This window comes from Vicugna pacos, chromosome 9, assembly GCF_048564905.1.
Source record: "Vicugna pacos chromosome 9, VicPac4, whole genome shotgun sequence".
In the NCBI taxonomy this organism is placed as follows: Eukaryota; Metazoa; Chordata; class Mammalia; order Artiodactyla; family Camelidae; genus Vicugna; species Vicugna pacos.
Window position 1 is genome coordinate 8,782,406 of NC_132995.1, and position 26,781 is coordinate 8,809,186.

Below are 26,781 nucleotides of genomic sequence, written 5' to 3' on the forward strand. Positions count from 1 at the left end.
AGCCCAGGAGGGAAGGGGATCCTCATTCACCAGTGAGCCTGGGAATTTCTCTGTAGGAGGAGCTTGGGATAGTCATGGGGCTGACAGGAGGGTTGTCTTGAAGCTGATAAGATGTATATGGGGTTATTTGTAGGGAGGGGCTAAAGCCTTCATGACACTTCCATCAGAGTGTCCCTGTCTGTCCGCTTGAGGGAGGGTGGAAGGAAAAAGCTTTCATTCTTGTGTGCAGTGCAGGTCACTTGGGCCCTTGATTAACTCTCTCACTTTCAATTTCCCTCAAAAGCCCTGAGAAGAAGAGGGTAATATGGTTCAGAGAGGTGAAGTCACTTGTCCAAGGCCACACAGCAAACGATTATAATAGCTACTTTAAACAAAACAAAATAGAAGTGTTTCACCTCATTTCTATGGAGTTCTAGAACAGGCAATGCTAATTTGAAGGAAAAAAAAAGTACACAGTTGCCTCTGAGAGTGATAAAGAGTGTGAGTATTGCCTGGAACAGGCAAAAAAACAGTGTTCTTAGGTGATGGAAATGTTTATGTCAATTTGGGTGCTTAGTCACATGGGTGTATCTGTTTGTCACAACTCTTTGGACTGTTCCCTTAAGATCCAGATATTTTTATTTTTTATTTAAAAAATAAAAAAAAAGAATTTGCAAACCTAACAGCTGTCATTTTTCGAGGACTACATCCCAAATCTGTCCAAAGTGCTTTGCCCAAGAATGAATTCTCCTGACCAATTTATGAAGGATCTGATGGTAATAATAAAAACCAGCGAGTATTTTTGGACCACTTACCATTTGTGTATTCACTCCCTGAAAACAATGTGTGTTGCACACTTATTACATGTCCAGTGGTTTTGTAGACAACAGACACACAACAGTAAACTAATCAAACACAAAAATGACACTCCTCCTACCTGGGAGGCAGGGAGGAAGGGGAGCATGGGGGGGGGGTGTCATGTTTTACAGACTTGATAGTCTGACATCCTCATGACAAAGGGAATATGAGGGACCACATTATTAGAAGAGAAAACTGAGGCACAGAGAGGTCACCAGCCTAAGTCTAGCCAAGAGGCAGGGCTGGAGCTGCAAACCCCAGGACTCCTTCCAGAGGTGGCTATGACCGTGGCCGTGGGCTTGGGGACCTAGCAGACTGCTTATTATCTCCCTTGGGAAGGGGGTCCTGCGATAACCAGAGAGTTAATGATTTGGGCCTGGGGGCTCCGAAGGGAGGAAATGGTTTAGCTCCAGGAGACTTAGTGAGGGACCTCACTTTCCCGTACAGCTTAGGGCTTGATCGAATTAGAGTGCGGGGTGGGCAGGAGGGTAAGCAGAGGGGTTTAATGAGGTGGAGGCCTCCAGCCTGGGGACTTTGAAGGACTGGGAGGTGTTCCAGCAGCAAGTGAGCTTTCCCCAGGGCTGGAAGCCTTTGGTGGGGTAAAGGCTTAAAGGAGTTAAGGGGGAGCGACAAAGGAAGGGTTAATGGGGGCGGGGCGGGGCGGGGCCTCAGCTGGCCACGCCGGCCCCGGGACCGGGAGGAGTCGCCGCCGGGTCCCAGCGCCGCCAGTACAGCCCAGAACCCCCAGCCGCCGAGAGACGCGCCGCCCGCCCCGTCCAGCCGCCGCGCACAGGTAGGCGCCGGTCCCTCCCCTGCCCGCGCGGGTCGTGCGGCCGCCGAATACTGCTCCTCCCTGCGCCCCTTGGGGGCTTTGCGTCCCGGCGCCGGCTGCCTCAGTCTCCCGCGCCGTCTCCGTCCCCGCCCCTCTCTGGGGCTGGCTCTCCCGGAGTCTCCGCAGTTGATTTGCCTCTGGGTCTGTCTCCATCTCTCCATCTGTCTCTGATATCTCTGTCTCTGCGGTCCTTCTCCCTCTAGATGTGTGTCTCCTCCATCTCTGCATGTCTCTGTGTCTATTTCTGTATCTCTGTCTCACTGTCTCTCTCTGTTTGCCCCTGTCTCAGTCTCTTGATGAACTCTCAGTCTCTACGGATCTGTCTGCTTCCATCTCCACGTCTCCCCGTCTCTGAGCATCTCTTTGCCCTTTGCCTTCCAGTTTCTGTCTCTCTCCGTATTCCTCGTCTCTCTCCATATTCCTCTGTCTCTGTCTCTTTGTATCTGAGACCCCTTTCTGGCAACTTCACCCCGTCGTCGTCATCACAGTCGAAATCCTCGCAAATCCCAGAGCTTTCGCCTGGGCTGAGGAACTTGGGTAGGGGGTAGTAGGGTTGCCACCTGGGGCAGGTGGGCTCTAAGTGACCCTGTGACCCCGGCTCCGCCTTAACAGAGTCACCCCACTGCTTTAGAGGTCGCACCCACCCCACCCTCCAATTTCAGGAATTCCTGGCTGGGGGGTGAACTTCCTCCCCCACTTCCTCCCTTCCAGGATTTGGCTGGGTTACCCGTTAACTCCTTCCTGCCTTGGCTTCATCCCCACCTCCATGAACTGGACACCCGTACCCTAACCCCCAGCCAAGATGAAGAACAGCTCTGGAATTTCTGTGACGTGTTGGTTGTGGGGTATGTGCTGTGTACTCAGGAGGGATGTGCGCTGGGCGGTTTTCTGGGGAGCACAGATGGAGATGATGGGGGCCATAGACCCCCATGTTTCCCTCCAGGGCCACCACCTGCCCCATTCCTCCTGAATTCACCAAGGGCCCCCCCACAACTCTTGTCTCTGTGGATGAGCTTGACTTCAAGTTTGGGGTGAGGATGGGAAGTTTTCCTTCCTGGGTGTGTTCCAGGAGGAGAAAATGAGAGAGACTGTCGGGGAGGGGGCTCCTGAACTCTGGAAATGATAGAATCAAGAAGTCTTAAGGCGGGAGGGTATAGCTCAGTTGTAGAGTGTGTGCTTAGCATGCAGAAGGTCCTGGGTTCAATCCCTAGCACCTCCATTAAATAAATAAACCTAGTTATCTTCCCTTCCCCCAAAAAAAGTTAAAAAAAAAGAAGGATCAAATGTGAAATCTTTGAATAAAAGGACCCAAATATGTGAGAATGGTCAGAGAGGAAGACTGGGAATGCTCAAATCTTCAAATTAAAAGCCTCAGGATATTTGTATCTTTCAATCCAAAAAGAGTAGTGTTTTCAATATTCACAGCTAAGAGCTTGAAAGATGTCTTGCAGAGCCTTCCAGACCAAGCACCCACCCATTTTACAGATGGGGAAACCAAAGGCCCAAGAGCAGAAGTCCCCCCAGGGAGTCAGTTTCAGACTGGGGTTGGGACTCCAGTTCAACTGAAGCCCAAATTCACAGATCTGGCTTCTTTTGCTGCCACTAAGTCAGATTAATTTGGGGAAGGAGGTTTTCATAAGGTGGAGGGGAGAATGCCAGGGCGAGTGTGAATGGCCACAACCTAGAAGGGAGTGGGTTTTTTTAGAAGCAGAAAAGAGAAAATATTTCTAAAACCATGGTGGTGGGGAGGGAGACTGGACCAGAGTTGGTCTGGGTGGAAGGGGTGGAGTTTCAGAGAAGGAGGGAAGAGGAGAGGGGAAGTGGGGGGGAACAGAGATTAATTCCCGCCTGCCTCTGTCTCCTGACCCTCCCCACGAAGCCCACTGCTCCCGTGGGACAGGGCCTATAATTTGGTTTGTGTCTAGACAAATAATAACTCAGCTGGTGTGAGCCAGGGAGCCGGGAGAGAGGCGGCAAAGCCTGCCGGGCAAGGGGTAGGGATGCAGCCTGGGCTCCGAGTGTCCCCCAAAGGTGGTGAGAATTTAGGGGCCAGGTGAAGATGGTGACTGCCCCCCTCCACCATTGAATCCTTAGTATCTTAGAATCCTGCATAATCTTACAACTTCAGGCTGCCGGAATGTTAAAAAAAAAAAAACAGAATAGATAAGGAGAAAAAAGTAAGTGAGGTTCACTGTATATATAGTATGGTCCCATTTCTGTAAAAAAGAAAAGGGAAATACACATTCGTGTTTGCTGGGCAAAGATAATCACAGAGAGTTTAATAATAGATTATGAAAATCGTAGAACGTTAAAAAAAATCATAGAGTGTTCTAACAATAGAACTTGAGAATCTTGGAATGTGAGACTCCTAGAATATTGGAAACTTAGAAGGGTAAGGGCATGGAAGGCCGCCATGATAATAATAACAGAATGGTAGAAAGGTAAAGCTCTAGAATATTATGATAATAGAACAGTAAACCATGAACTGGATTAACAATAGAACCGAAGATCTGAGAGCCTTGGAATCTAGAACACCAGAGGGGTACAGTCAGAACACCCTGGTGTCCCTTCTGGGTGGTGTAGGGGATGGGGATCCCCTCGGTAGAAATGGGGAAACTGAGGTCCAGCGGAGCTATCATGGTGGCCTGACTGTCCCCCAGTTTCCGCCAGCCAGCCGCCAGGGCACCAGGTGGGGAGCGAGGCTCCGTGATCACATTTCGCCCAGTAATGAGCAGACCGGAGCTGGCTGGTCCCTGGGGGCTGATGGGGGAGTTAGGGGAGAGCAGGAGCCCTCAGAGGAGGGAAATGAGGGGGTGAGAGAGGCAGCCTGGAGGCGTCCAGGACCAGGCTGGTGAGTGAACCAGTGTGGGGGACGTGGGGGGCTGCCTCACCTCTCCCTCCTGTCTTCTCACCCCACTCCCGCCCCCGCCCAGTCCTTCAGCCTTGCTGGACTTGGAGGTGGCTGGTGGGGCCCATGGACTTTTCTGGCTCGAGCACTGAGCACTGAGACGCCAAGTGCCAGCAGGGGTCTGACCAGTCCTTCCTGTCTCCCCACTACGGCTCCACACTCCCAGCTTATCTCTCTTTCCTGCCCCTCTGGGAGGGGCCAGCATGGACCAAAGAAGGGGCCTGGGGGCCAGGGAGAGCTTCTTGTGGGGACTGTGAGATTTGGGGGTTGACCCCCCAACAAAGCCTGAGCGAGGGAGGCAACTTTGATCCCAACCCATGGTGGGGGGCTGGGCAGAGGAGTTAGGTGATGAAAGGATATGCAAGACATTGAGGCCACTTGCTTTTTTGTGGTAGTGAGTCCTTAGACCTTTCAGCAGATTCTCCAGGGGGTGCTGAGAACCCCAGAAACACTTGAGGAAAATTACAGGAAAGAGAGAAAACATTCAGGGAAGGGGAAGTTTTTGAGTTAAGACCTACAGTGTCTTGATACATCATGTGACTTAGACGACTGCCTTGTGACTCTGGGCCTCAGTTTCCCCATCTCTACCAGGAAGGGGTCAGAAGTAGCCTCGCATCCCCAGTGGTGGCATATAGGCCTCTTGCCCTGTGGAGTTCTAAGAGTCTGCCTTTTCATGCTGTCTCTTGCGGGCTGGACGGTGGGCAGAGCTCAGGTGGGGGTGGGGGGAGGAGAGGGCTAAGTGCCCCTCCCCTATGCCCAGCATCCCCATGAAGCAGGTGGACTGGGGAGGAGGGATAGGAGGAGAGGGGGGTGAGCATCCACCTGGTTCCCCCTCGAGGAAATTAGCAATGGGAAGTGTATTTCCTCTGGGTGCCGGAAATAAGTCTCCTGTCTGTGTTCCCGCTCCAGCCTCAGCTGAACCCAGGGGTTCACGAGAAGGTGGGGCAAAGGGAACTCCCAGCTCTTGGCACCTCCTCCCATTACGAACTGGTTCAGTTCTTGTCTCAGCTTCCCAGTGAATAGTAATAATTGTTCAAGTACTGCACAATTTATATATGGTGTCACCGCTATACAAAAGTTATGCCCCACCCCCATTTATACAGAAAGGGAAACTGAGGTTCCTGAAGAGGAAGAAATTCCCTCAGTGTTACAGGAGGAAGGAGAGACCCAGGGCAGAGAGAGGGGAGAGAGATGTTTCCAGTGATTTGTTCAGGGATGGAGGGGTTTCAATTCAAAGGGAGGGACTGGATTGCACTGTTCTAGCCAGGAGCAAGCTCCCTCCATCCCATCTTCACAGGATCCAGGAGTCTCTGTGAGGCTGAGGTGAGGGCAGCCCTTCTGTCGCTGAGGAACCCACAGGGGGTAGGGCTTACTAAGCGGGACTCAGCTCTGACCTTTCAAAGTCAATTATGCAGCGGATGGGTCTTGCCCTTTTCAATTTTCCCCTCACCATCTCCTTCCTTGCCATCCCGCAGGGCCTCACTAGAGCTTGAAGTGGGAGGTGGTGCCCTCTCAGGGGAAGAGGGGGGCCTGTGTTGGAGGAGGGGCTGACCAATGCGTGTTCCTTTGGTCCAGTCATTTATTGAGTGTCTACTGGATGCTGGGCCTGTCATGGGTGCTCAAGGACAAGGTCCCTGCCCTCCTGGAACATCCATTCTAGACAGACAGGCACAAACAAGATACAAAATAATGTGAGGAGAGAGCTCTGGGGATGGGTGGGTAGGACTTGGTAGAGAGGGCCTCCCTGAGGGAGTGATGGAGATGAGGGAGCTAGTCCTGAGAAGATCTGAAAGAAGAACAAAGGTTTTGAGCCAGTTGAGGCAGAGGAGGGGAGGTGGGCAAGAAAGTCAGCTAGGCTGCCCAGACAGGTCAGACAGCACCTTGTCACCTGGCGAAGGGATTTGGGATTTTACCCCTAGTCCACTGGGAAGCTATTGGAAGGTTTCAAGCAGAGAAGTAACAAGAGCTGATTTCCATGTTAGAGAGATCTTTCTGGCTGCTGTGTGGGAAGTGAGTTGAGGGAAGCCAGAGCAACAGCCAGGAAAGCTATGAGGAGGCTACTGTAAGGTTCAAGTGAGTGGTGATGGTGGAGCAGAGCAGGCAGTGGCAGGGGTTTTAGAGACATGCATGGATTCAGGATTTATTGTGGAGCTAGGTAGCACCAAGAGGACTTTCCCATGGAAAGATGCTCAACCATCTGGGAGGTTCCCATGGACCTGCTGTGTGCCTTTGGGCTCATCCCTTCCCCTCTCTGGGCCTCAGTTTCATCATCTGTCCAACTGACTCAACCAGTGGTTTTCCTTCTTTATTTTTATTTTTTTCAACCAGTGGTTTTTCAAAATGTGCCCTGGGGATTCTTCAGAGGTGGCTTTCTTCCCCCCACCTCATTTCAATCAGAACACAGAGCAGCGTCCCCTTTTCACTGTCTTAGATGGGGTTTCCAATTGGGATTTGGTTTAAAAAAAAATGATTTCACAGCCTAAACTAAACCAATGTGGGGGTAGGGTCGGTGGGTGGGTATAGCTCAGTGGTAGAGCACCTGCTTAGCATGCACAAGGTCCTTTACAGTACCTCCATGAAAACATTCTTAAAAAGATACATAAATAAAATCAAGGACCGACCCCCAAAGTTCTCCAAAACTAAACCAATGCAAACCTGTGGATGGAGTGGCTTCCGAAAATGCTTCTAATTCAGGACTTGACTCCCCTCTTCTCTGGGGTTGACAATGATCCGGGGTTTGGTCCAAGACTGTCCTTTTCCTGTGCTTTCAAGTCTCCCCAGGACCAAGGCTCTCGGGAAAATCAGAGGGGAGTGGGAAGAGGCAATGAAGTCCCCTTGAGGGAGGGGACTCCCGGCCGTGCCCCCAGGGCTTCCCCTTGCTCCAGATCTTGATGGAGTCCAGAAGCTCCTCCTCGCATCCCTTCCCCTCCCAGCCCCCTGCAACTATGCTTCCCTGAGCTGTCAAACCCAGGACTATTTTCTGACCAGCAATTCTTGGGTGAAAACTGAAGCACAGGCAGGAGAAACGGGGTGAGAGCCGACATTTCCACGCTCCTGCCATCAGGACCTTGGACAGGTCTCTGAACCACCCTGTGCCTCAGTTTGTCAAATAGGGAAAGTAACAGTATTTTCCTCACTGGGTTCTTGAAATTTTAATAAATTCACACCCACAAAAGTATTTGGAACAGGGTCTGCTATGTAATAGACTCAGTAAACTTTAGCTGTTATCGTCACCTCTGTCATCATCATTGTCTAGAATGGGGTGCCCTGGGCTAGGGGTGGGAGGCTGGTTCTAGCCCTAAGTTCCGTCACTGCCTTGCTGTGCATCCTTGAAGGGAGTGACCCAGCCTCTCTGGGCCCCATGTCCCTGCCTCTCACATGACAGGGTAAGCCTAGTTCAGCATTTCCCAAAGCAAGATCTGATACTTGTGCCAGTTTTATATGGTTTCTGGAAGAAAGTTTAAACATCTGAGTTGAGTCTTTATTTTAACCTCTATTAGGGAAGAAATATTTCTGGCATCTCAAATCTGGGTTTTCAGAGATCTGTTGCTTAGAATGGGGGCTCAATTAGGCATCGTCAGGGTTCCCACCCTCTGCAGCCCTTTGTAGTCACTATTACAAAGGGGAATGGGGAGAAGGGGACAGTCTGTGACTCCCCTCACTGCAGTCCTCTCTCCCTACAGGCACTGGAAAGTCAGCTTTGAACTGTGAGGTGGAGCCGCCTCGTCCCAACTGCTCAGTCCCCACCAGGACCAAGCTGGAGCCCCTCCCTTGGCCCCTTTAAATTCCCTGTATTGTTAACCGTGCTCTTATCCAGTCCTTACTCACCTCCTTCCTGTTTCTTAAAAATCCTTCCCACGTTGCCCAGGCTGAGCTCTCCCTGTCTTTCATCCCTCACAGGACCCCTCCTTTTCCGTAATTTTCTCCTCATTGGTTACCTAACTTATTTCCTTATTTCTTACTGGGGTCCTAGGAAATGCCAGCACTCCCACTCACCTTGCCTGGTCTTTTCAATACTCCCTGACTGTAGCTGGTCCTATCTCAACACTATCCCATATATTTCCTGTGTCTTCTAGAGCATTCCACCCCACCATTACTTCAGCATGGCCACACTTACTTTCTACATCCTCCACAAGTATCTCCCTCTCACCACTGCCCACTGATGCCTTCATCCTCTCTATAAACCCCCCGCCCCGGCCAATTTTGTATTACCCCAATATTCCCCCATTTATGCTCTGATTTGATCTATAAACACCTCCTTGATGAAGCTCTTTGTTAATCCTGCCATCCCGCAAATCTCCCTCCTGTCGTAATTCTATCCCTCTTCCAACTTCTCCCTCTCAAGCTCCATCCTTCTTTGCCCAGCCTGGCCCACGATTCACAGTCAACCTCATTTCTTCCCCCTGGACTCCCTCCCACCATGTTCCCCTGAGCCTCCAAGGAGGGGGCCCAGGGGGCCTGATGGCCTTCTGTCCCCTGTGGCCCCACAGCCCTTGTGGGCCAGGGGAAGCACCTCGAAATCCCCAGTGTCGAGGATGGGCAACCGCACGTGGGAGGGCTGCCATGTGGACTCCCGCGTGGACCACCTCTTCCCGCCCTCCCTGTACATCTTCGTCATCGGCGTGGGGCTGCCCACCAACTGCCTGGCCCTGTGGGCCGCCTACCGCCAGGTGCGGCAACGCAACGAGTTGGGTGTGTACCTGATGAACCTCAGCATCGCCGACCTGCTGTACATCTGCACGCTGCCGCTCTGGGTTGATTACTTCCTGCATCACGACAACTGGATCCACGGCCCTGGCTCCTGCAAGCTCTTCGGGTTCATCTTTTATACCAACATCTACATCAGCATCGCCTTCCTGTGCTGCATCTCGGTGGACCGCTACCTGGCTGTGGCCCACCCACTGCGGTTCACCCGCCTGCGCCGTGTCAAGATGGCTGTGGCTGTGAGCTCTGTGGTCTGGGCCACAGAGCTGGGCGCCAACTCGGTGCCCTTGTTCCATGATGAGCTTTTCCGCGACCGTTACAATCACACCTTCTGCTTTGAGAAATTCCCCATGGAGGGCTGGGTGGCCTGGATGAACCTCTACCGGGTCTTCGTGGGCTTCCTCTTCCCATGGGCCCTTATGCTGCTGTCCTACTGTGGCATCCTGCGGGCTGTGCGGGGCAGCGTGTCCACCGAGCGCCAGGAGAAGGCCAAGATCAAGAGGCTGGCCCTCAGCCTCATCGCCATCGTGCTGGTCTGCTTTGCGCCCTACCACGTGCTGCTGCTCTCCCGCAGTGCTGTCTACCTGGGCCGCCCCTGGGACTGTGGCTTCGAGGAACGTGTCTTCTCAGCATACCACAGCTCACTGGCCTTCACCAGCCTCAACTGTGTGGCTGACCCCATCCTCTACTGCCTCGTCAACGAGGGCGCCCGCAGTGACGTGGCCAAGGCCCTGCATAACCTGCTCCGTTTCCTGGCCAGTGACAAGCCCCAGGAGATGGCCAATGCCTCGCTCACCCTGGACACCCCGCTCACTTCCAAGAGGAACAGCATGGCCAAGGTCATGGCAGCCAACTCGGTGGCAGCTCCACCCTCCCAGAGGGACCAGGTGCAGCTGAAGATGCTGCCACCAGTACAGTGAACCTCAAATCGTGCAGAGGCCCCACTCCTCTGGTCTTATCCCACACTCCTCCCCTTTTGGTCTGGTGTATGCAAATTGTATGTAAATAAGACTGTGTTAATATTCATAAGAATATAAGAACATAGGAAAACAGTGAGGTTGGTGTGTCACTGGTCAACTATCATCCTCCACAACCCTCTAACAATTCAGAAGAATGATGTCTAGCCCTGTGCTGGGTGGAACCAGTGACCCAGCAGTGACGAATCACAGTCCTGGCCTTGCCCTCATGGCTCCCACTCAATGGGGGACAGCTGTCCCCAGATAGCGATGACCCAGCATGGGCAGGGCTCAGACAGGGGAGCCCAACGGCTGGGAGAATCCAGTCTGGGGGTCAGAGGGCTTCCTGGAGGAGAGGACAAGTAAATTAAGTTTCCAGAAGGTAAAGACAAAAAAGTTAGGATTATTTCCAATGAGGGGGTAAAAGTCTGTGACTTAAGGAGAAGGTGGAAGGAGAAATTCACACCGAGGGTAGAGTGATCAATTTTGCCTTTGGGAAGGACCCATGGAGAGCAAGAACAGGACAATGCGAAAGTCAGGACTGAGGAAGAGGGTGAATGTCAGAACTCAAAGGAAGGACAATCAGCTGACTGGCTGGAGAAGCAGCAAGCAGGGCAGACTTGGGACGGGGACTCAGGAAAAGAGAAGGGTATTTATTCATTCACTCAAGAGAGAATTGTTTTTACCTACTCTCTGCCCAGCTCTGGGCTCAAGGGGCTGGGAACAAAATGGTGACCAAGACAGCCCAGGCCCCACCCTCATGGTAAGCGAGTAAATAAAGATAAATATAAAGTTTGGAATTGATAAGCCGACTGAGGGGATAGAGAGTGACATGGAGTCTTATCTAGATAAGGAGGTCAGGGGAGGGGTCGCTGAGAAGTGGGCATTTGAGAAAAGACCTGAAGGAGGCTGGGGTGGGGTCAGCCTTGTTGGGTGGAAGAGCACCGCAGGCAGAGGGAACAGCAAGTGCAATGTCCTGGAGTATGAGAGTTTTGAGGGACAGCAAGTACACACAGTGGTGTGGTGGGAGCAGAGGGCAGGAGGATGTGAGGAAAGAAGCTGAGAATGGCGGGGGACAGGGGCCAATCTCTCAGAGCTTTGTAAGCCCAGATGAGGACTTCGCCTTTTACTCCAAGATAAATGCGAGCCACAGAGGGGCTCTTAGCAGAGATTGATGGGATTTGGCTTTAATGTTATGAAAATCGTCCTGCTTCTGAGTGGGTAACAGAGTATGGAAAGTAAGGGCAGAAGCCAGGAGTCCAGTGAGGTGACTACAGTAGTCCAGGCAGGAGATCCTGACAGCTGGACCAGGGTCGGGGTGGGTGGAGCGAGCAAGGAGCGGTATCAGTTTTGGGATTTACTTGAAGGAATTATCGTGATGCAAGAAGCACCAAGGGCCGTGTAACTCGAGCCCCTTGCCCATCTTGGGAAAGGGTGACAAGCAGACCTGAACTGGAAGGACCTCTGGGAATGATCCCAGGCCCTGTTCTAAGACCGTCACCAAAGAGGCCAAGTGATTAGCCCAGGGTCACACAGCCGGTGAGTCAGTGCTGGGGCCATCCTAGGCTCCCTGTCCCCTCCCTGTCTCCGCCTATGTTCCCACGCTCCAGAGTGGCAAAGGCTGCTGCCCTGGTTGATGGTGTTCCCCTCCCTCCCCAGCCCTCAGGGATCAACCAGGAATGGTTGTTCTTCCAGAATCAGACTGGAAAGCAGAGGAAAAACCCAACTCGAGACAGGCCTCACCCCTTCTGGTAGGTCACCTCCCTCTCTTCCTCCCCATGGGTGTGTAACAGGCTCCAGGCTCCTGATGAGATGTGAAGATTCCCGCGCCCCCCGCCCCCCGACACACAGGAGCACACACACCCTTGCCCTAGAAGTTCCCAGAAGAGGTTCCTGGAAAACCCTTTTCAGAGAAAGAAAGAGGAAGGAGGAGGAGGAGGGGTGGTTCACTGACATTTAGGAAGTTGGGGATTTGCTGTTTTGGGGGAGAGAAAAGAGGGAGGCCTGGAATCTGGGGGTGCCTAGTAATTTTGCCACCCTGTTTCATGGCCAAAAAGCTATTGGAATGGAGATATAGGGGGCAGAACTTTTTTTTGAATACAGTCCCCTCTGGGAATCAGCTGAAAGCTTGCATACCATCCCTCCACCAAATGCTCATTCCCATTCATTCAATAAATATTTATTGAGCACTTACTGTATACCAACTATTGTTCTAACTGATGAAACAGTAGTGAATTACACCCAAAAAGTCATGTACATGTTTGAAAGTTTCCTGAAACGATTGTGAGGAACCGCAGCCCCCACCAGTAGGTCCTTGGGCCCCAGGCTAACAATCTTCCAGGGATCAGGAGAAGACTCTGGGCTGGGACTCAAGAAACCATAGCTTCAGTTCCATCCTGATTATCCCTGGAACTCTGCAGAAATCCTTTTCATCCTCTAGCCTCATTTGGCCAGTCTGTAAAATGGGGTGTGGGTTGGTCCCAAGAGAATTATGGACCTTGAATAGGCCCCAAGCTTCCTCACACCTTCAGTCCAGAAGGGATCCTGGGGAGGGGTTGTTTCTATGGAATCTTGGCATTCTTAGTAATTTAGAGTATCAGGGTTCACACATGCCAGTATCATTATTACAGACAGAGAAACGGAGGTCTAAAAAGGCCAGGGAAGTGACAAAGGACACTTAGGGAGTCAGAGTGGATGCTGAGTAAAGCCCTGGGTCCCCTGACACTGTATCCTGAATGTTCATTTCCTGCTATACACAGCTCCTCTGCTCCTTGTACTTCCCCTCCCCCCTGCCTTTTCTAGAATTTCTGTTATCCATCAGCACTCCACCATCCAGAAACTTCTCTCAACTCCTTCCTGACCTTGTTTATAAGATTTTGCTCCCCGCTGGGTAAGGGATGACAGTCTGGGACATGCATGTCCTTAAACTCCTTGCTGAGCCAGCTCCCAGGGGGCCCTCCCACAAACGGAGGAAGTTGGGCTGCTTGAAAACGGGTATAGTTTTATTAGTCAAGATGCCGGGCTATCAACCTCTGCTGGCTGAGGGGCCTTGTGCCATCCCTGCCCCCTGTTCTGGCCTCAGTTCGTCAGTTACTTGGGAAATGATTGGATTAGCTGCTTCTGGAGAGGAAATGCACTCGCACGCTGGAGTTAGCGAAAATAATGCTAATACCTGTATAGTAATAAGGGCTGTTTATTGGATGACTGGCACCATTCTAAGCATTTAACATAGTTCACTCACCATGTTTTTATATTCAAGATTCGAATGCAAGACCCACAACAATCCAATAACGTTATTAAGTGCTCTCATGATTCCCATTTTGTACATGGGAATACTGATGCCTAGGGAGGTTAAGTCACTCGCCACACACAGTTAAGTAAATGGCAGAGCTGGGATTCCAACCCAGGTCCGTATGACTACCTGGCTAGGTTCTTGCTCCCAGGGAGGGCTCTAACTGCGGGGAAGAGGGTATATAGGACTCATTAGTCCTGATTAGGATTAATTAAGAGCCTCTTTGAGGCGGAGAAGCCACTTAGGTATGCGACGTCACGGAGGAGCGCGATGACATCAGCCGAAGCGGGCGTGGGAACCCGTTCACACTCCCGCGAGCAGCCGTTTAACGGCACCACCCCCTGACGGCCTCACTTCCGCCATAAATTTGCATATTCATCAAACGGACGTCGGAGCGTTAGCGTCGACGCAGTGACGTCAGAGAGCGCCCCTGCAGTTACCCACGGGGCGTACGCACGTACGTACGCACGCAAGGCGACGAGAGGGCGGGGGAAGAGGGAGAGCTCCGAGGCGCCCCGCCCAGTCAGCAAGGTTGCGCGTGCCCCTTGCGACCGCCAGGATGGTGGTGGGCGCGTTCCCTATGGCGAAGCTGCTATACCTGGGCATCCGGCAGGTCAGCAAGCCGCTTGCCAACCGCATTAAGGAGGCCGCCCGCCGAAGCGAGTTCTTCAAGACCTATATCTGCCTCCCGCCGGCTCAGCGTGAGTCTGACCCCACGTCCCCTCAACCTTTCCATTCTCTAACCCCCATCAGGTGGTTGCTCAGGAAGAGATGGACTTCTGTCCACGACCAATCACAGCCCGAACCGGCAAAGTCCTGCAGCCAATAGGGAGGGTTCCTGGGAGAGGGGCATGCGGGTAGCCTAATAGTAAGAACAGGCTTGGGGTAAGGGGCGGGTCAGGGAGCCCGCGCCGAGTTGGGAATACTAGCCAATAGAGGAAGAGAGCGCGTGGAGACTGATGTCTAGACGAGCCAATAGTATGGGGAAGGGGAGTGATTTGGGCGGGGCATTTGAAGACTCAGAAGAGCTAGGGGAAAGCCGAGAAAAGATCAGACGGGGTCTTTTGCCAGGCCATCTTTCTAAAGCTTCGTTCCCAAAACTCCACCTCAGGCCTCAGTTTCCCTCCCGTCCTGGGAGGTGAGAGGTGCTTGTATATCATCCGTTTAAGACGTTGGTTTACCCCAACTGTGCTCCGGGAAATAGGGCTGGGTTAGGGGCGTGGCTCGGGGCGAAGTCTGGGGTCTGGGGGCGTGACCTGGGAATCTGGCAAAAGGGTAATTTTAACTAGAGCGGACATTCGTCCATCTATTCATTAATACCACTTCTATACGTGTTTGTTCGTCCATTCATTCAGTAGACAAACCGAGCTGGCTTTTTGTTGGGCACTGGGAGACACATTAATAACCCATCATTGTTAAGGTCAGTCAGGACTGTGCGAACTCCAGAGCACAGAGAAAGCTCCTCACCCAGGGGTGTGGGGTCAGAGAGGGTGTCTACAGGATCTCTGCCTGAGCTGAGATCTGAAGGGCATAGTAAACGTTCAAAATATGAGCTGCTTTCAAAAGATGATCAATGTGCCTTTGGCCTGGGGGGAGTATAGAATATGGAAATTTAACATAATTTGCAGGGTCAGGGAACCACCATTCATCCATCTATTACTTCATTTAGTTAGTATTTTTAGAGCTTCTGCTCTGTGCCTGGCCTTGTGCTGGGTAGTGCTGGTGAAACAGCAGAAATCAAGCCAGCCCCAGTCTGTGCCCTCAAGGAGCTCACAGTGCAGCGGGGACAGACTCATCCTGCAAGATCCAGAGTGGGCAGAGCTTAGATGGGGCACCCCGCTGGAATTCTGACCTGGCATGGAGTTCAAAGAGGGCTTCCTGGCAGAGGAGACCTTTGGGCTGGGAACTGAAGGGTGAGGAGAATCTCACCAGACAACAGGGGGACAGGGATGATGTGGAGGGAGAGGGAGGAGCATGCACAAAGGCCAAATAGTTGAGGGGAGCACACTTTTTTCCCTTGTAACTTTGAGTGCTTAAAGCTTGCTTTTCAGGGCCTGAAATTCTTGGTCTTTCGGTGTTTGGTCAGGCTGCTGCCAGAGTTGCAGCTCTTAGAATGGAAAAGTATTGCATTTCGTACAGGCTCTCTCATTTGACCCTCACACTGTTTTGTCCCTATGTCAGGGAGGGGAAATGACTTCCCCTAGTTTATAGACAATATAACCGAGGTCTTGAGAGCAGAAGGGAATTGCTGAGATCACACATGGAGTTGGTGCCAGAGGGAGGACTTTAATCCTGCACTCTGGGTTCCCAGAGCTGGTTTCTATTTCCTGCCATTGCCTCTCTGCCAAACACTGTGATGTATCTTAGCATTGTGGTTTAGAAAGTAGCTTCTTGAGTGAGACTGACATGGGTTCCAATCTGTTGGTCCCCCAACCCCTTCCCAGCCAGGTGGTTCTGGGCAGGTCACTAACCCCACTGACCTTCAGTTTCCTCTTCTGCACAGTGGATATTATATAATAGCGACATTTAATAGGCACTCACTTTGTGCCAGGCGGTATGCTAAGCACGTCACAGCATTAAATCCTCACCAATTATTATGAAGTAGACACTGTTATTATTCCCATTTTGTGTATACTCTATATATGTATTTACGCTGTAAATAATACTCATCTTGTCGTGTTGTTGTGGGGAGTAAATGGATGTAAAATGTTAAGTTAGTGCACACTGAGTTGTGGCTGTTGTGCAAATGTTATGGATACGGCAGCGAAGAAAAAAACCACAAATCTTGTCTTCAGGGGACCTGGCATTCTCGGCACTGGGGGAAGCCAGACAGTATACAAAATGAATAGTTAAAATACGAAGTCTTATCAGATAGCAGTAACTGCTCTGGAGAAAACATCTGGGGTGTAGAAGGAGGAGTATTTGGGGACAGTTGTTAAGTTTAGATAGGGTTATCAGGGAGACCTCACTGAAAATATGAGGAGAGGAGGGAGCTGACTGCGCAGGTATCAGAGCATTCTAGCCCAAAGTTTCCGTACATGCAAAGGCCCCGAGGTGGGCATGAGCCTGGCATGTTTAGCAAATGTCAAGGAAGCCAATGTGGCTGAGCAGAGGCGGAGTGGAGACTGAGGGCGGAGAAGGTGGTGGGAAGGGGGACACATCGTGCACTGCAGTTTCTTTGGCTTTACTCTGAGTGGCTGGGACTCATTGGAGGGTCTGAGCAGAGGAGGGACAGGATCTGAGTTCTCTTTTAATAGGTCCTTTTGGCAATCGTAGGATGAAGGCGGATGCAGGGAGGGGATGACTATGATAGTCCAGGTGGGAGGTGAGTGGGGAGGAGGGGTCAGATTCTGGAAATATTTTAAATTTCCTCTTAAAATTTCAAAGTCTCAGAAAAGTTGAAAGAAAGAATGGCATAGTCATTAGTTATATGCCCTTCAGCACCTAGTTCATCTGTTTTTAGCCTTCAACAGATCTGCTTTGTCTTTGCTCCCAAAGAAAGAATGTATACACACAATTTGTTTTTTTCATGAACAATTTGAAAATAGATTTTGGACATGAAACTTCACTCCGAAATATTTCAGCCTGTGTCTCCTAAGAACAAAGACATTCTATATAACACAGTACCAATATCATGCCTGAGAAATAAACACTGATAACAATAATATTGATAACAATTTTGTTCACTATTATAGCTATAACTCATGGTTAATATATAGCTCATATTCTGGTCCCCAAAATGTCCTTTATGGCTGTTTTTTATTATTATTATTATTTTATTTTTATTTTTATTTTAACTCAAGGTCAGCTCACTGCATTCGATTATCATGCCTGTGTAGTATTCTTTAACCTACCATAGGCTCGGCAGTCATGCTCACTGCCTGTCTTTGTAAATAAAGTTTTATTGGAACATGGCCACACCCATTTGTTTGCATACTGTCCGTGGCCGCAGAGTTGGGTTTGTGTGGCCCCAAATCTAAAATATTTACTCTGTGGCCCTTTACAAAAAGTTTGCTGGTCCTGCTCTGTAGTAGTATCCCTGTTCTTTCTTGTTTTTCACGACACTGACATTTGCAAGTGTCCAACCTAGTGGTCCTGTTGTGTCCGACAATCTGAAGTTTTCTGATCGCTTCCTCTGATTTGCTCATGCTGAGCATACTTGGCAGGAACACCACAGAACACCTAAGGACGTCACCTCAGGGGGCTCCTGATGTCTGTTTGTTCCGTCATTTGTGATGGTAGCTTGGATCCCTTGCTGAAGGTGGTGACCACTAAAAAGAACCTTTCCTTTTCCCCTTGGTAATGAATAACCAGTAGATGTGTTTGGAAGGTAGCGCCAGCGGGATTTCCTGTGCGTCGGGTGTGACGTGGTAGACCAGAGGAGGGCAGGCTGGACAGAAAGGGCCAGGAGCTCAGCCTGGGACCGGTTTGGTTGGAGATGGTGTTGGTTGTTGGAATGCACTGCCATCTCATATTTACACTTTTTAAATGATGTTGTTAGAGTCTTCACCTGGCTGACTGCCCTTTGCCGTGTCCCTGTCCTGTGCGATTGCAATTTCCCAGAACCTGTGGCTGCTGTGCGTTCTCCTGGGTCAGGCCCCTGAGGTGACCCACACATCCGGCATCCATTTCTTTGGCTGAGGTTCTTTTGACTCAGCAGGACAGGCCTGGCTGTCCGTCTTCTCACAGTAGGGGTTGGAGGTGTAGGTGTGTCTGCCCAAGGAAAGACCAGTCAATGCAAGAAGCATAAGTCATCGGTGATGCACTGTGTGGGGAAAGCAGAGATCTTTTTAAACAAAGATTTCTGGGGGAGGAAAAATAAAGGAGGTGAGTGATGCCAGGCAACTGGGGGCCATTTTTACAGAGTGCGCTGCTGATGCTTCCAGGAGCTGTGGGAGGCCCCTGGGCAGCGGCAAAGTTTAAATTGGCTTCCCCTTATGCCTTTGGAGAATACTGGTCATTTTTCCAGTTTACAGCTCTGGTGGGTAGAGGTGCCCACATCTTAATCCCAGGCACCTGTTGAATGTTCCCTTACACAACAAAGGAGACTTTACAGATATGATTAATTTGGTATCGGAAGTGTAGCCTGGATCGCCCAGAGGGGCCCAGTGTAATCACAAGGGTCCTCAGAAGTGAAAGAGGGAGACAGGAAAGGGACTGATTTGAAGATGCTACCCTGCTGGCCTTGAAGATGGAGGAGGAGCATGAGCCAAGGAAGGCAGGCGGCCTCCAGAAGCTGGAGAAGGCCAGGAAACCGATTCTCCCCTAGAGTCTCCAGAAAGGAACTCTCGCCACATGACACCTAGAGTCTAGCCTTGACAGCCGTTTTGGACTCCTGACCTCTGGAAGTGTGGATAGGAAGTGTGTTTTGTTTTAAGCCACCGTGCCTGTGGTCCTTTGTTACAGGAGCAACGGGGAACGAATACAAATATGCCAGAGTTTATTCAGGCTGCTGGGGTCACTTTTCCAGTGGAGTTTAGCTCTGTGATCATTCTTACAAGTTGCGGCTTCAGAGCTGGTTTCACTTTCCTTTTGCTGCATAGCAGTCTGACTGCAGCCTCACGGCTTTCAACCATGACCAGACTGTTCTCTCTCTCAGTCTTGTGGCTTGGCTGGGCTCAGCTGGGCAGCTGCTCTGCCGGTCCTGCTTGGTGGTCTCTCAGGGGGTTCAGTGGAGGGCGGCTGGGGCTGGAGTCATCAGGAGGCTCGACTGGGATGTTGGAACGGCCAGTGCTCTCTCTCCCCCTCAGTGTTGTCTCAGGACTGCTCTTCTTCACGGTGTCTCTCCTCTCATGGTCTCTCAGGGAACCCCGGATTTCCATGAGGGAAGAAGCAGGAGCTGCAGGCCACTGAAGAGTGAGGCCTGGGGCGTCACAACATCCTTTCCACCACACTCTGCTGGTCCAGGCAGCCCTGGGACAGACCAGAGCGAGCATAGGAGGGGCCTGCACAGGGCATGATGCAGACGGTCACCAACAGCAGTTTGCCACCAAGGAGACACTCTTGGGTTTGAATCGCGGCACCACTCATGAGCTGTGTGACTTTGGGCAAGTGGCTTGACCTCTGTGAGACTCTGCATCTATATTTATCAAGTGAGGGTCATGCTAGAACTCACCTCCCAGGGTTCTTGTGAGGATCCAAGAGCCAGTGGATATCAAGGCCTGTCCCAGAGCACATGCATCTGGTTGCTGGTGCTGGCTGTGAGCCTCCGTTCTTGTTACACGTGGGCCTCACAGTCCAGAGGCTGCGAACTCTGCTTCCAGATAAGGGCTTCCAGCTCTCAGCTCCCGCTCTGCCATTTCCTTGGGGTGTGTCCTACGCAAGTCCCTCTGCCTTTCTGTACCTCCCTTAGGGTGAACCGGTACCTCGGGGCTGAGTGGTCAGGGACCCCACCTCTGGGACTAAGCTGCCTGTGTGTGAACTCCAGTTCTGCCCCTTTCTGTGTGTCCCCAGGGCAGGTTACTTAACTTCTTTGGGCCTGGTTTTGTTGTCTGTAAATTGTATTGTTGTAACTCATTCTGTAAGTTAATATCCATAAAGCATTAAACAGGGCCTGGCCCTTAAGTGCTGCATGAATGTTTGTTGAAGGTATGAGCACCATTATTATTATTTTTATCCTCATCTTTTCTATTTTTAATTTTTATTTTTAAAATGAATTGGAGGGGAGGTAATTAATTTGGGGAGGGAGGTAATTCGGTTTTTTCATCTGTTTATTTACTGGGGCATGAACCCAGGACCTCCACGCATGCTAGACATGCACTCCACCACTGAGGGTTCCCCCCTCCTCGTCCTCCTCCTCCTCATCTTAATAACTCAACTTTCTAGCGCATTCCGTCTCAGGGTGCACACCCTGGTGGCCTGTTGTAGCCGAGCAGCCAGCACTTCAGACCTCCAGATGGTGCTGGTCCATCTTCCTCAGTCAGCCCTCACAGGCTGGCCACAGGCAGAAGGGTCTGGGCTCTCCCGTGAATACTTCCAACTAGCATAGGGCAGTTACTCTGTTTGATCAGAAGCTGGGATTAGAGCTGTATCTCTGAGTAAAGAAACGTGAGAAAGTCACACAGAGAGAGTAGAGAGCCTCCTACGACTTAATGCTTCCTAAAATATTTAAAGCATCCCCTCAAATGAATGGTTGTACCTGCAGGGGGGAAAAGGGACTCCTCCTGGAGCAAGGAGAAAGCATGAATAAAGAGCCAAGGAGGGGAGTGAGCACCGAAGCTGTGTGATACTCTGGGGACGTTGGCAGAGTCACAGGGCCTCGGGGACAGAGGCTAAGCTGTGGGAAAGCTGGGCAGGGGACTGCCTTGTGCAAAACCAGGTCCTCAGGGGAGGACTGAACTAAAAACAAACCCATCCTGCGAAGTCACACGGCCTTAGATCTAGATGGAGATGGAGAAAGTCTTCCTCTGGGAATTTGCGGCCACTGACACTCCCTCGTGTGACTTTAAGGCTTGAATTACGCTCTTTGAAAGTTCCTGGAAACAGCAGGCTGAGAATGAACCCGGGTCTGTGTGCCCCCTAAGTACCTGGTAGGGACAAACATAAAGCCTCCCTGGAGGACCCCTCCTCCTCTGCCTGGGCCTTGGAGGAGTCTTTTAGGTAGAGTTCCGGCACCTATGCGCTCATGATAAAAATCACGTGCCTTACGGAGAAGCCGGCACCATGATGGAGAGTCAGCAGACGCAAAATACGGCAGGTCAAGACTGGTAAACGTTGCAGACATGGGAACAATCAGATATGGATATAAAACAGCTATGTTTGTATATGAAAAGGATAAAATAGGAGGGATATAAAACCACAAACGGGTACAATAAAAATTACTGGGAAGGAGGGGAGGGTAGAGCTCAGTGGTAGAGCGCATGCTCAGCATGCACAAGGTCCAAGGTTCAATCCTTAATAGCTCCATTAAAAAATAAACAACTAAATAAATTTTTTAAGACATTACTGGGAAGTTGGAAAAAGAACCAAATCGAACTTGGAGAAATAATGGATACAACAGTTGAAGTACAGAGTCCAGTAGGACTAAACGATTGCCAGCTGCTGAGGGGATTGGTGAGCTGAGAGGTAGATGATCTGCAGGGAAAAAAAGAAGTGAGCTTTGTGGGGTGCTCCCCTGAGCTGCTGGGGGGCTACCTGAGGTACCTGATTGGATCCCCACCTGGGGAAGGAAGGGCTGGACATTTTTATTTTTATCATTCTCCAGACAAAATCCTGGTGTGCATGAGTGTTTGGAAATCACTTCCCTGGAGTCTGTTCATAATCGCCAGAGCATGACAACAGTTATGTTACATGACAGTGGGCTGCTGCTGGTGGCCTCCGAACAGTTTTATTATGCTCTCCTATTAAGGAAACATTTTGAGAATTCTCTCCTAGTATGAATATACATGTATGTGTGTGATATGAATGTGTATATATTAGTTAGGAGTGATGTATAGTGCTGACAGATAATACTGTGAATGTGTTATGCACATTTAAAAACATTCAAAAATTGGAAGGGGTGACGTTAATGTTTTAAAAGTAAAATTTTTATTTTCTGTATTCGTAACTCCCCCAGATACTCTTGCTCTCACTGAAAATATTTCCTTATACAGGCATTGTTAAATGCATGTAGAAACTCTTGGTGTAACCCTCTGTGAGAGTCTAGTTTTGACATTCTTTGTGCACGGCTGTCACAAAGAATGACAACGACCTAGGTAAGGCACAGAGATCCGAATAAGAGAAGTGTGTGTGCTGTCAGCTGCATTTAATCCCGGTGCTCAGTTTTCAGTCCCACCCTTCCTATGCAGAGGCGTTTTTTTGGAATTTGCTTGTGCTGGCATTGCTAAATCTCCTTGCTTTCTGAGCAGGAGTCTTTTTAAGAAGTGAGGACTAACTGGTGGGTTTGCAACCTGAGACTATCCCAGGGAATCTATTTGCTTGAGCTGCAATGCGCTGAGCGGACAGGAGAGGGCGCCCTTGTCAGTCTTTCAGCCTTTAGGTCCAACACCTGGGGATGCTGACACCTGCCGCCTGAGAGGCACTGGAAGTCATCTCGGTAGTCGACCTCGCTGTATCTTTGTATGCCTAGAAAAGCTTAATTTCTTCTCCTTTTCCTCTTCTTCTTCCCCTTCCTTTCTTCTCTTCCTTTGCCTTTTTCTTCCTCGCCTTCCCCTTTCCTCCTCCTCCTGCAAAATATAACCAAAAGTTCTGATATTTTCTTCGTGTGTGCCAGAGAAATACCTTGTACCCCACTCTTTATTCATCCATTCTTGAGACTTCGTGGTCATCTTAGAGGCCTACCCCAATGTCTTGGCCTCCCAGGATGTGCTCCTGTCCCTAACTGGGGTCTTACTCCCCACTTCTAGCTTCTTGGTTCCTCCTCTGTTCTTGCTGCTGGGGCTCCAGCTGACCCCACCTCGGACCCCTAAGCCTCCATACAGCTGGTGACCTCCTCAGAGCCCCCTCACTCCTGTCTTTCCTAAGTGACCTTCTGGCTTCCGGACCCACCTTGGTCCTGCCTTTGATGAGCGAACAGCCGCAGCAGCCACCTCCTACTGAGGGCCTGGCCTGTGCCAAATCCCCTGCTGAATGTCTTGCTGTTTTTAGCTCTTTCCTTTTTAAAAGTGAATCAAATTTTATTTTATTTTTGCCTTTTAGGGATTTTTTTCCTCTAAAGTTTTTCAGGGGGACTCACTAAATTTACAAAAGTAATATATGCTTATTCTGAAAGAAAGAACAAGACAAATCAATTGGTGCTCCTCTGTGGTTAACTAAAAACCCAGCAAATAAATCTCAACACACTGATCGCCATGTCACCTAAATCTGGGTGACAGTTGTGTTTCCTCAGGGGTACCTGATCTACGGTAGGTGATCAACATGTCCAACCTTAAGTCTAAGTGATGTTTCTTGTTGGTGGAGGCAGGTGGCTTTGTGGTTGGTTTGGTGGCTTGGTGATATCATTAGGGACTTGAGGACTCTTTCTGTCTCTGCCATCTTGGTGGTCAGGCAGTAACTTTCTTCAAGGCCTCAAAGGGGCTGCTGGAGCTTCAGACATCATGCCTTTATGTTGCAGTGTCCAAAGGAAGGAAGTGTGTGTGAGAGTTTATATGGGGGTTAGGGTTCTAGGAAATGACAGAAAGCTCAAGGAGAAAAATCTTTTCTCAGAAGCCCCCAGGGGACTCCCCTCATTGCTGATTGGCCAGAATGGAGTCACAAATCACCCCTCGCTCTATGGGAAGTCAGGGTGGTGATTATCACTTCTGGGCTCTAATGGCGTGGGGGGAGGATGTATTAATAAGACAGTAAAAAATAATATAAAGTAGTATTAATAATAATCAACACTAAGGTTATTGTAGCCATATGTATTTTAGTTTATTCTCACCAAATCCCATGAGGTAAATTATCATCATTAGCATAACTGAACAGATGAAGAAACTGAGCAGAGCTGTTAAGTAACCTGCCTGAGGGCACACAGGTGCTTAGTGGTAGAGCTCAGACCAGACCATATGGTTCCAGTTTGCACCCACCGTGTTCAACCCTGTTCCCAGTCTCAGCTGTGCTGAGTCTCCCACTAGACCATCAATTCATGCATAAGCTTTGAATGCACCAGTATCCCTTCAGGCCAAGGACTGTGATCCCCATTTGAAAAAGAGGAAGTGGAGGTACAGAGAGGTTGAGAAACTTACCCAAGAGTGTAAGTAGCAGAGCCAGCACCTGAATCCAGGACCATCAGACTCCAGAGCACACCAGCCTCTTCACTTCTCTGTTAGCTGCTTCCCTTGTGCCTGTTAAATCCCCAAATGCTGTCTGTACTAAGTTGAGTTGTGCAGACTTTCCAGATCTGGGTGGGGAGAAGAGGTGGATTATTTTCTGGGACAAGGACATGCTTCAGTCCATTAAGGGGCTGTATAATTGACTCATTCAACAAATTTTTATTTAGTGCCTGCTATGTGCCAGGAACTATTCTAGGAGGTATGACTAACAATAAAACAGACAAAAGTCCCTCCTCCCTAGGAACTCCCATTTGAAGGTGTTACCTAGTAACTGCAGGGCACAGAGAGCCCCTTCTTCCCAGTGGTTCCACCCAAATTCCCAATCTCAGTGGTCCAGGTTGGGTCACACCCCCATCCCCCCGAGCCAAACACTGTAGCCTGGGGAATACAGTGCTCTGATTGGCCAGTCTAGGGGGGCGAGGTTAACCCTACTGAGTGGGGGAGATGGGATTCCCCAAGATGCTTGACAGGCAGAACACAGCCTGTTCTGTGCCCTCCGGTGACTGGTGCACTGTGTGTCACTGCTGTCTCCAGCGGCAGTGATGGAGGATGGGGCCAGGTTTGCCAAAGGAAGCTCCCACCCTGCTTGTGGCACCATGAATCTGTAAACACCTGGAGCACTGTGGGGCGAGCTTTCAGCTGGCTGGAACGCACCCCTGAAAGGGCAGCCCACATAAGGACTGGCTCGAAGCTATGTTTACTCTGAATAGTAATTTCTTAACTGACGGTAACAGTTTTCATTTATTATGGTTTCTGTGATCTCAGCAAATGATATTAACCATGTTATTAGGGAGTTTATATGATTGTTGTGGTTTTATGAATGGGGAAATATCTCACAGCAGCAAGTTCCCAGAGGCAACGCTGAATGAAAAATCAAGCCCCACTGGCTCCCAGACTCCTCTTATGTTTAGTGATTAATTGATTTTTTTATCTGTTCTTTACTGAAGTACAGTGTCTATACAATGCAATGTACAGACCCAAAGTTTAATAAAAATCTATAGTTTAATGAATATTAAAGCATATACCCATATAACCAACACTTCTCCATTGCTCTGGGAGAAGTTCCTTCCTTTCCCGTTGTGTTACCCTGTATGATCTCTCTCACTCTGGATTAGTTTTAGCTTTACGACATTGTTAAACATCATATAAATGGAACCACGCAGTATGAACTTTCTGTCTAGCTTTTGTTCATAGGTATCTCCTTTTTGCTGTATGTATCTATCGGTGGTTCATTTCATTTATTGCTTTTAGTGTATATTCTTTTCTTTTACTCCCATATGTGAATGTCCTGTACTTTGTTTATGCACTCTCTTAATCATTTGGGTTTCCAGTTTTTTTTTTTTTGGTTATTACAGGTAGAGCTGCTGTGAACATCCTTGTACAAGTCTTTGTGTGGATGTATGTTTTTATTTCTCTTGGGTAAATACATAGTAGTAAAATTTCTGAGTTATATGGTAAAGGTATGTTTCATCTTATAAGAAACTACCCAAGTTTTCCAATGTGTTTCTAGTTACTCTGCATTCTTGCCAATATTTAATATTTTCCACAGTTAATTTTAGCTATTACAGTTGGAGTATGAAATGGCAACTCATTTGCTTTTCTCTAATGAATGGTAATATTGAATACTTTTTCATGTGATAATAGATAAACATTTGTTACCTCACACAGTTCCGGAGAATTGGGAGTGGCTTAGTTAAGTGGTTTTGTCTCAGAGTCTCTCAAAATGAAGGCTCACCTGGCACTGGAGGAACTGCTTCCAAGGTGACTCACTCGCATGGTTGTTAATAGAAGGTCTCAGTTCTTCGCTGGCTGTTGGCTGGAGGACTCAGTTGCTTTTCACATGGACCTCTCCCTAGGGAGCTACCCATGACCTAGCAGCTGGCTTCCCCCAAAGAGAGTAAGCCAAGAGTGAAAGTGACCAAGCCTGAAGAAGCAGTGTCTGTAATGTAATTTTGAAAGTGACGTTCTACCACTTCTGTCACATTCTGTTCATCATACTGACCAACCCTGGTACAGTGTGGGAAGGGACTATGCAGAGGTGTAAATTCCAGGAAACAGGGATTGTTGGGCACCATCTTCGAGGCTGGCTACCACAGTTTGATTACTATTATGAATTTAAATGATTTGTTTTAAAAAAAGAAAGTCTTATATTCCATATTCCTGTATAAACCCCATCTGGTCATGGTGTATTATCCTTTTTATATATTTCACATATTTGCTAATATTTTCCTGAAGATTTTTGCATCTGTGGTCATCAATGACATATTCGTAATTTTTTTTGCCTTTTTCAGGTTTTAATATCATGGTTTTGCTGACCTCATAAAACAATTGGGAAAATATTCCTTCATTTTCTATTTTCTGTAAGATTTTGTGTAAAATTGGAATTATTTCTTCCTTAAATATTTGCTATAAACGTCCATCTTAGCTTGTAGTTTTCTTTAAGCGAAGACTTTTAATAACAGACACAATTTCCTATAGGACTAATCAGATTTTCTGTTTCT

General features: G+C 49.4%; 2 protein-coding genes and 1 long non-coding RNA gene across 5 annotated transcripts in view; all 3 read left to right on the top strand.

Moving 5' to 3' along the window:
* The first annotated feature begins 1,546 nt into the window (after positions 1–1,546).
* On the top strand, positions 1,547–10,331 carry GPR4 (G protein-coupled receptor 4). Of its 2 annotated transcripts, XM_072966844.1 has the most exons (3): positions 1,588–1,630; positions 2,381–2,514; positions 8,261–10,331. In XM_072966844.1, the coding sequence occupies exon 3, from the start codon at positions 9,113–9,115 to the stop codon at positions 10,199–10,201; it is 1,089 nt and encodes a 362-aa protein (XP_072822945.1). In that variant the 5' UTR covers positions 1,588–1,630; positions 2,381–2,514; positions 8,261–9,112; the 3' UTR covers positions 10,202–10,331. The 2 variants fall into 2 exon arrangements, with proteins under 2 accessions (XP_072822944.1, XP_072822945.1); XM_072966843.1 differs by lacking the exon at positions 2,381–2,514 and having other exon boundaries at positions 1,547–1,630.
* A 3,595-nt stretch (positions 10,332–13,926) lies between these two features.
* Positions 13,927–26,781, top strand: part of OPA3 (outer mitochondrial membrane lipid metabolism regulator OPA3) — a 49,943-nt gene continuing 37,088 nt past the window's right edge. Inside the window, exon 1 of one of the 2 annotated variants that reach the window (XM_031681921.2) lies at positions 13,927–14,230. In XM_031681921.2, the coding sequence (XP_031537781.1) occupies positions 14,089–14,230 (142 nt within the window). In that variant the 5' untranslated portion in view covers positions 13,927–14,088. The remainder of the gene's footprint in view (positions 14,231–26,781) is intronic. The other variant, XM_006208559.4, reaches the window with a different exon arrangement.
* On the top strand, positions 14,535–20,105 carry LOC140698050 (uncharacterized). Its single transcript, XR_012075453.1, has 2 exons — positions 14,535–14,667; positions 19,334–20,105. It is a non-coding gene; the product is annotated as an uncharacterized lncRNA (long non-coding RNA).

Coding starts and splice junctions, on each gene's coding strand:
- GPR4 (XM_072966843.1), top strand. CDS start 9,113: ATGGGCAACCGCACGTGGGAGGGCTGCCATGTGGACTCCCGCGTGGAC.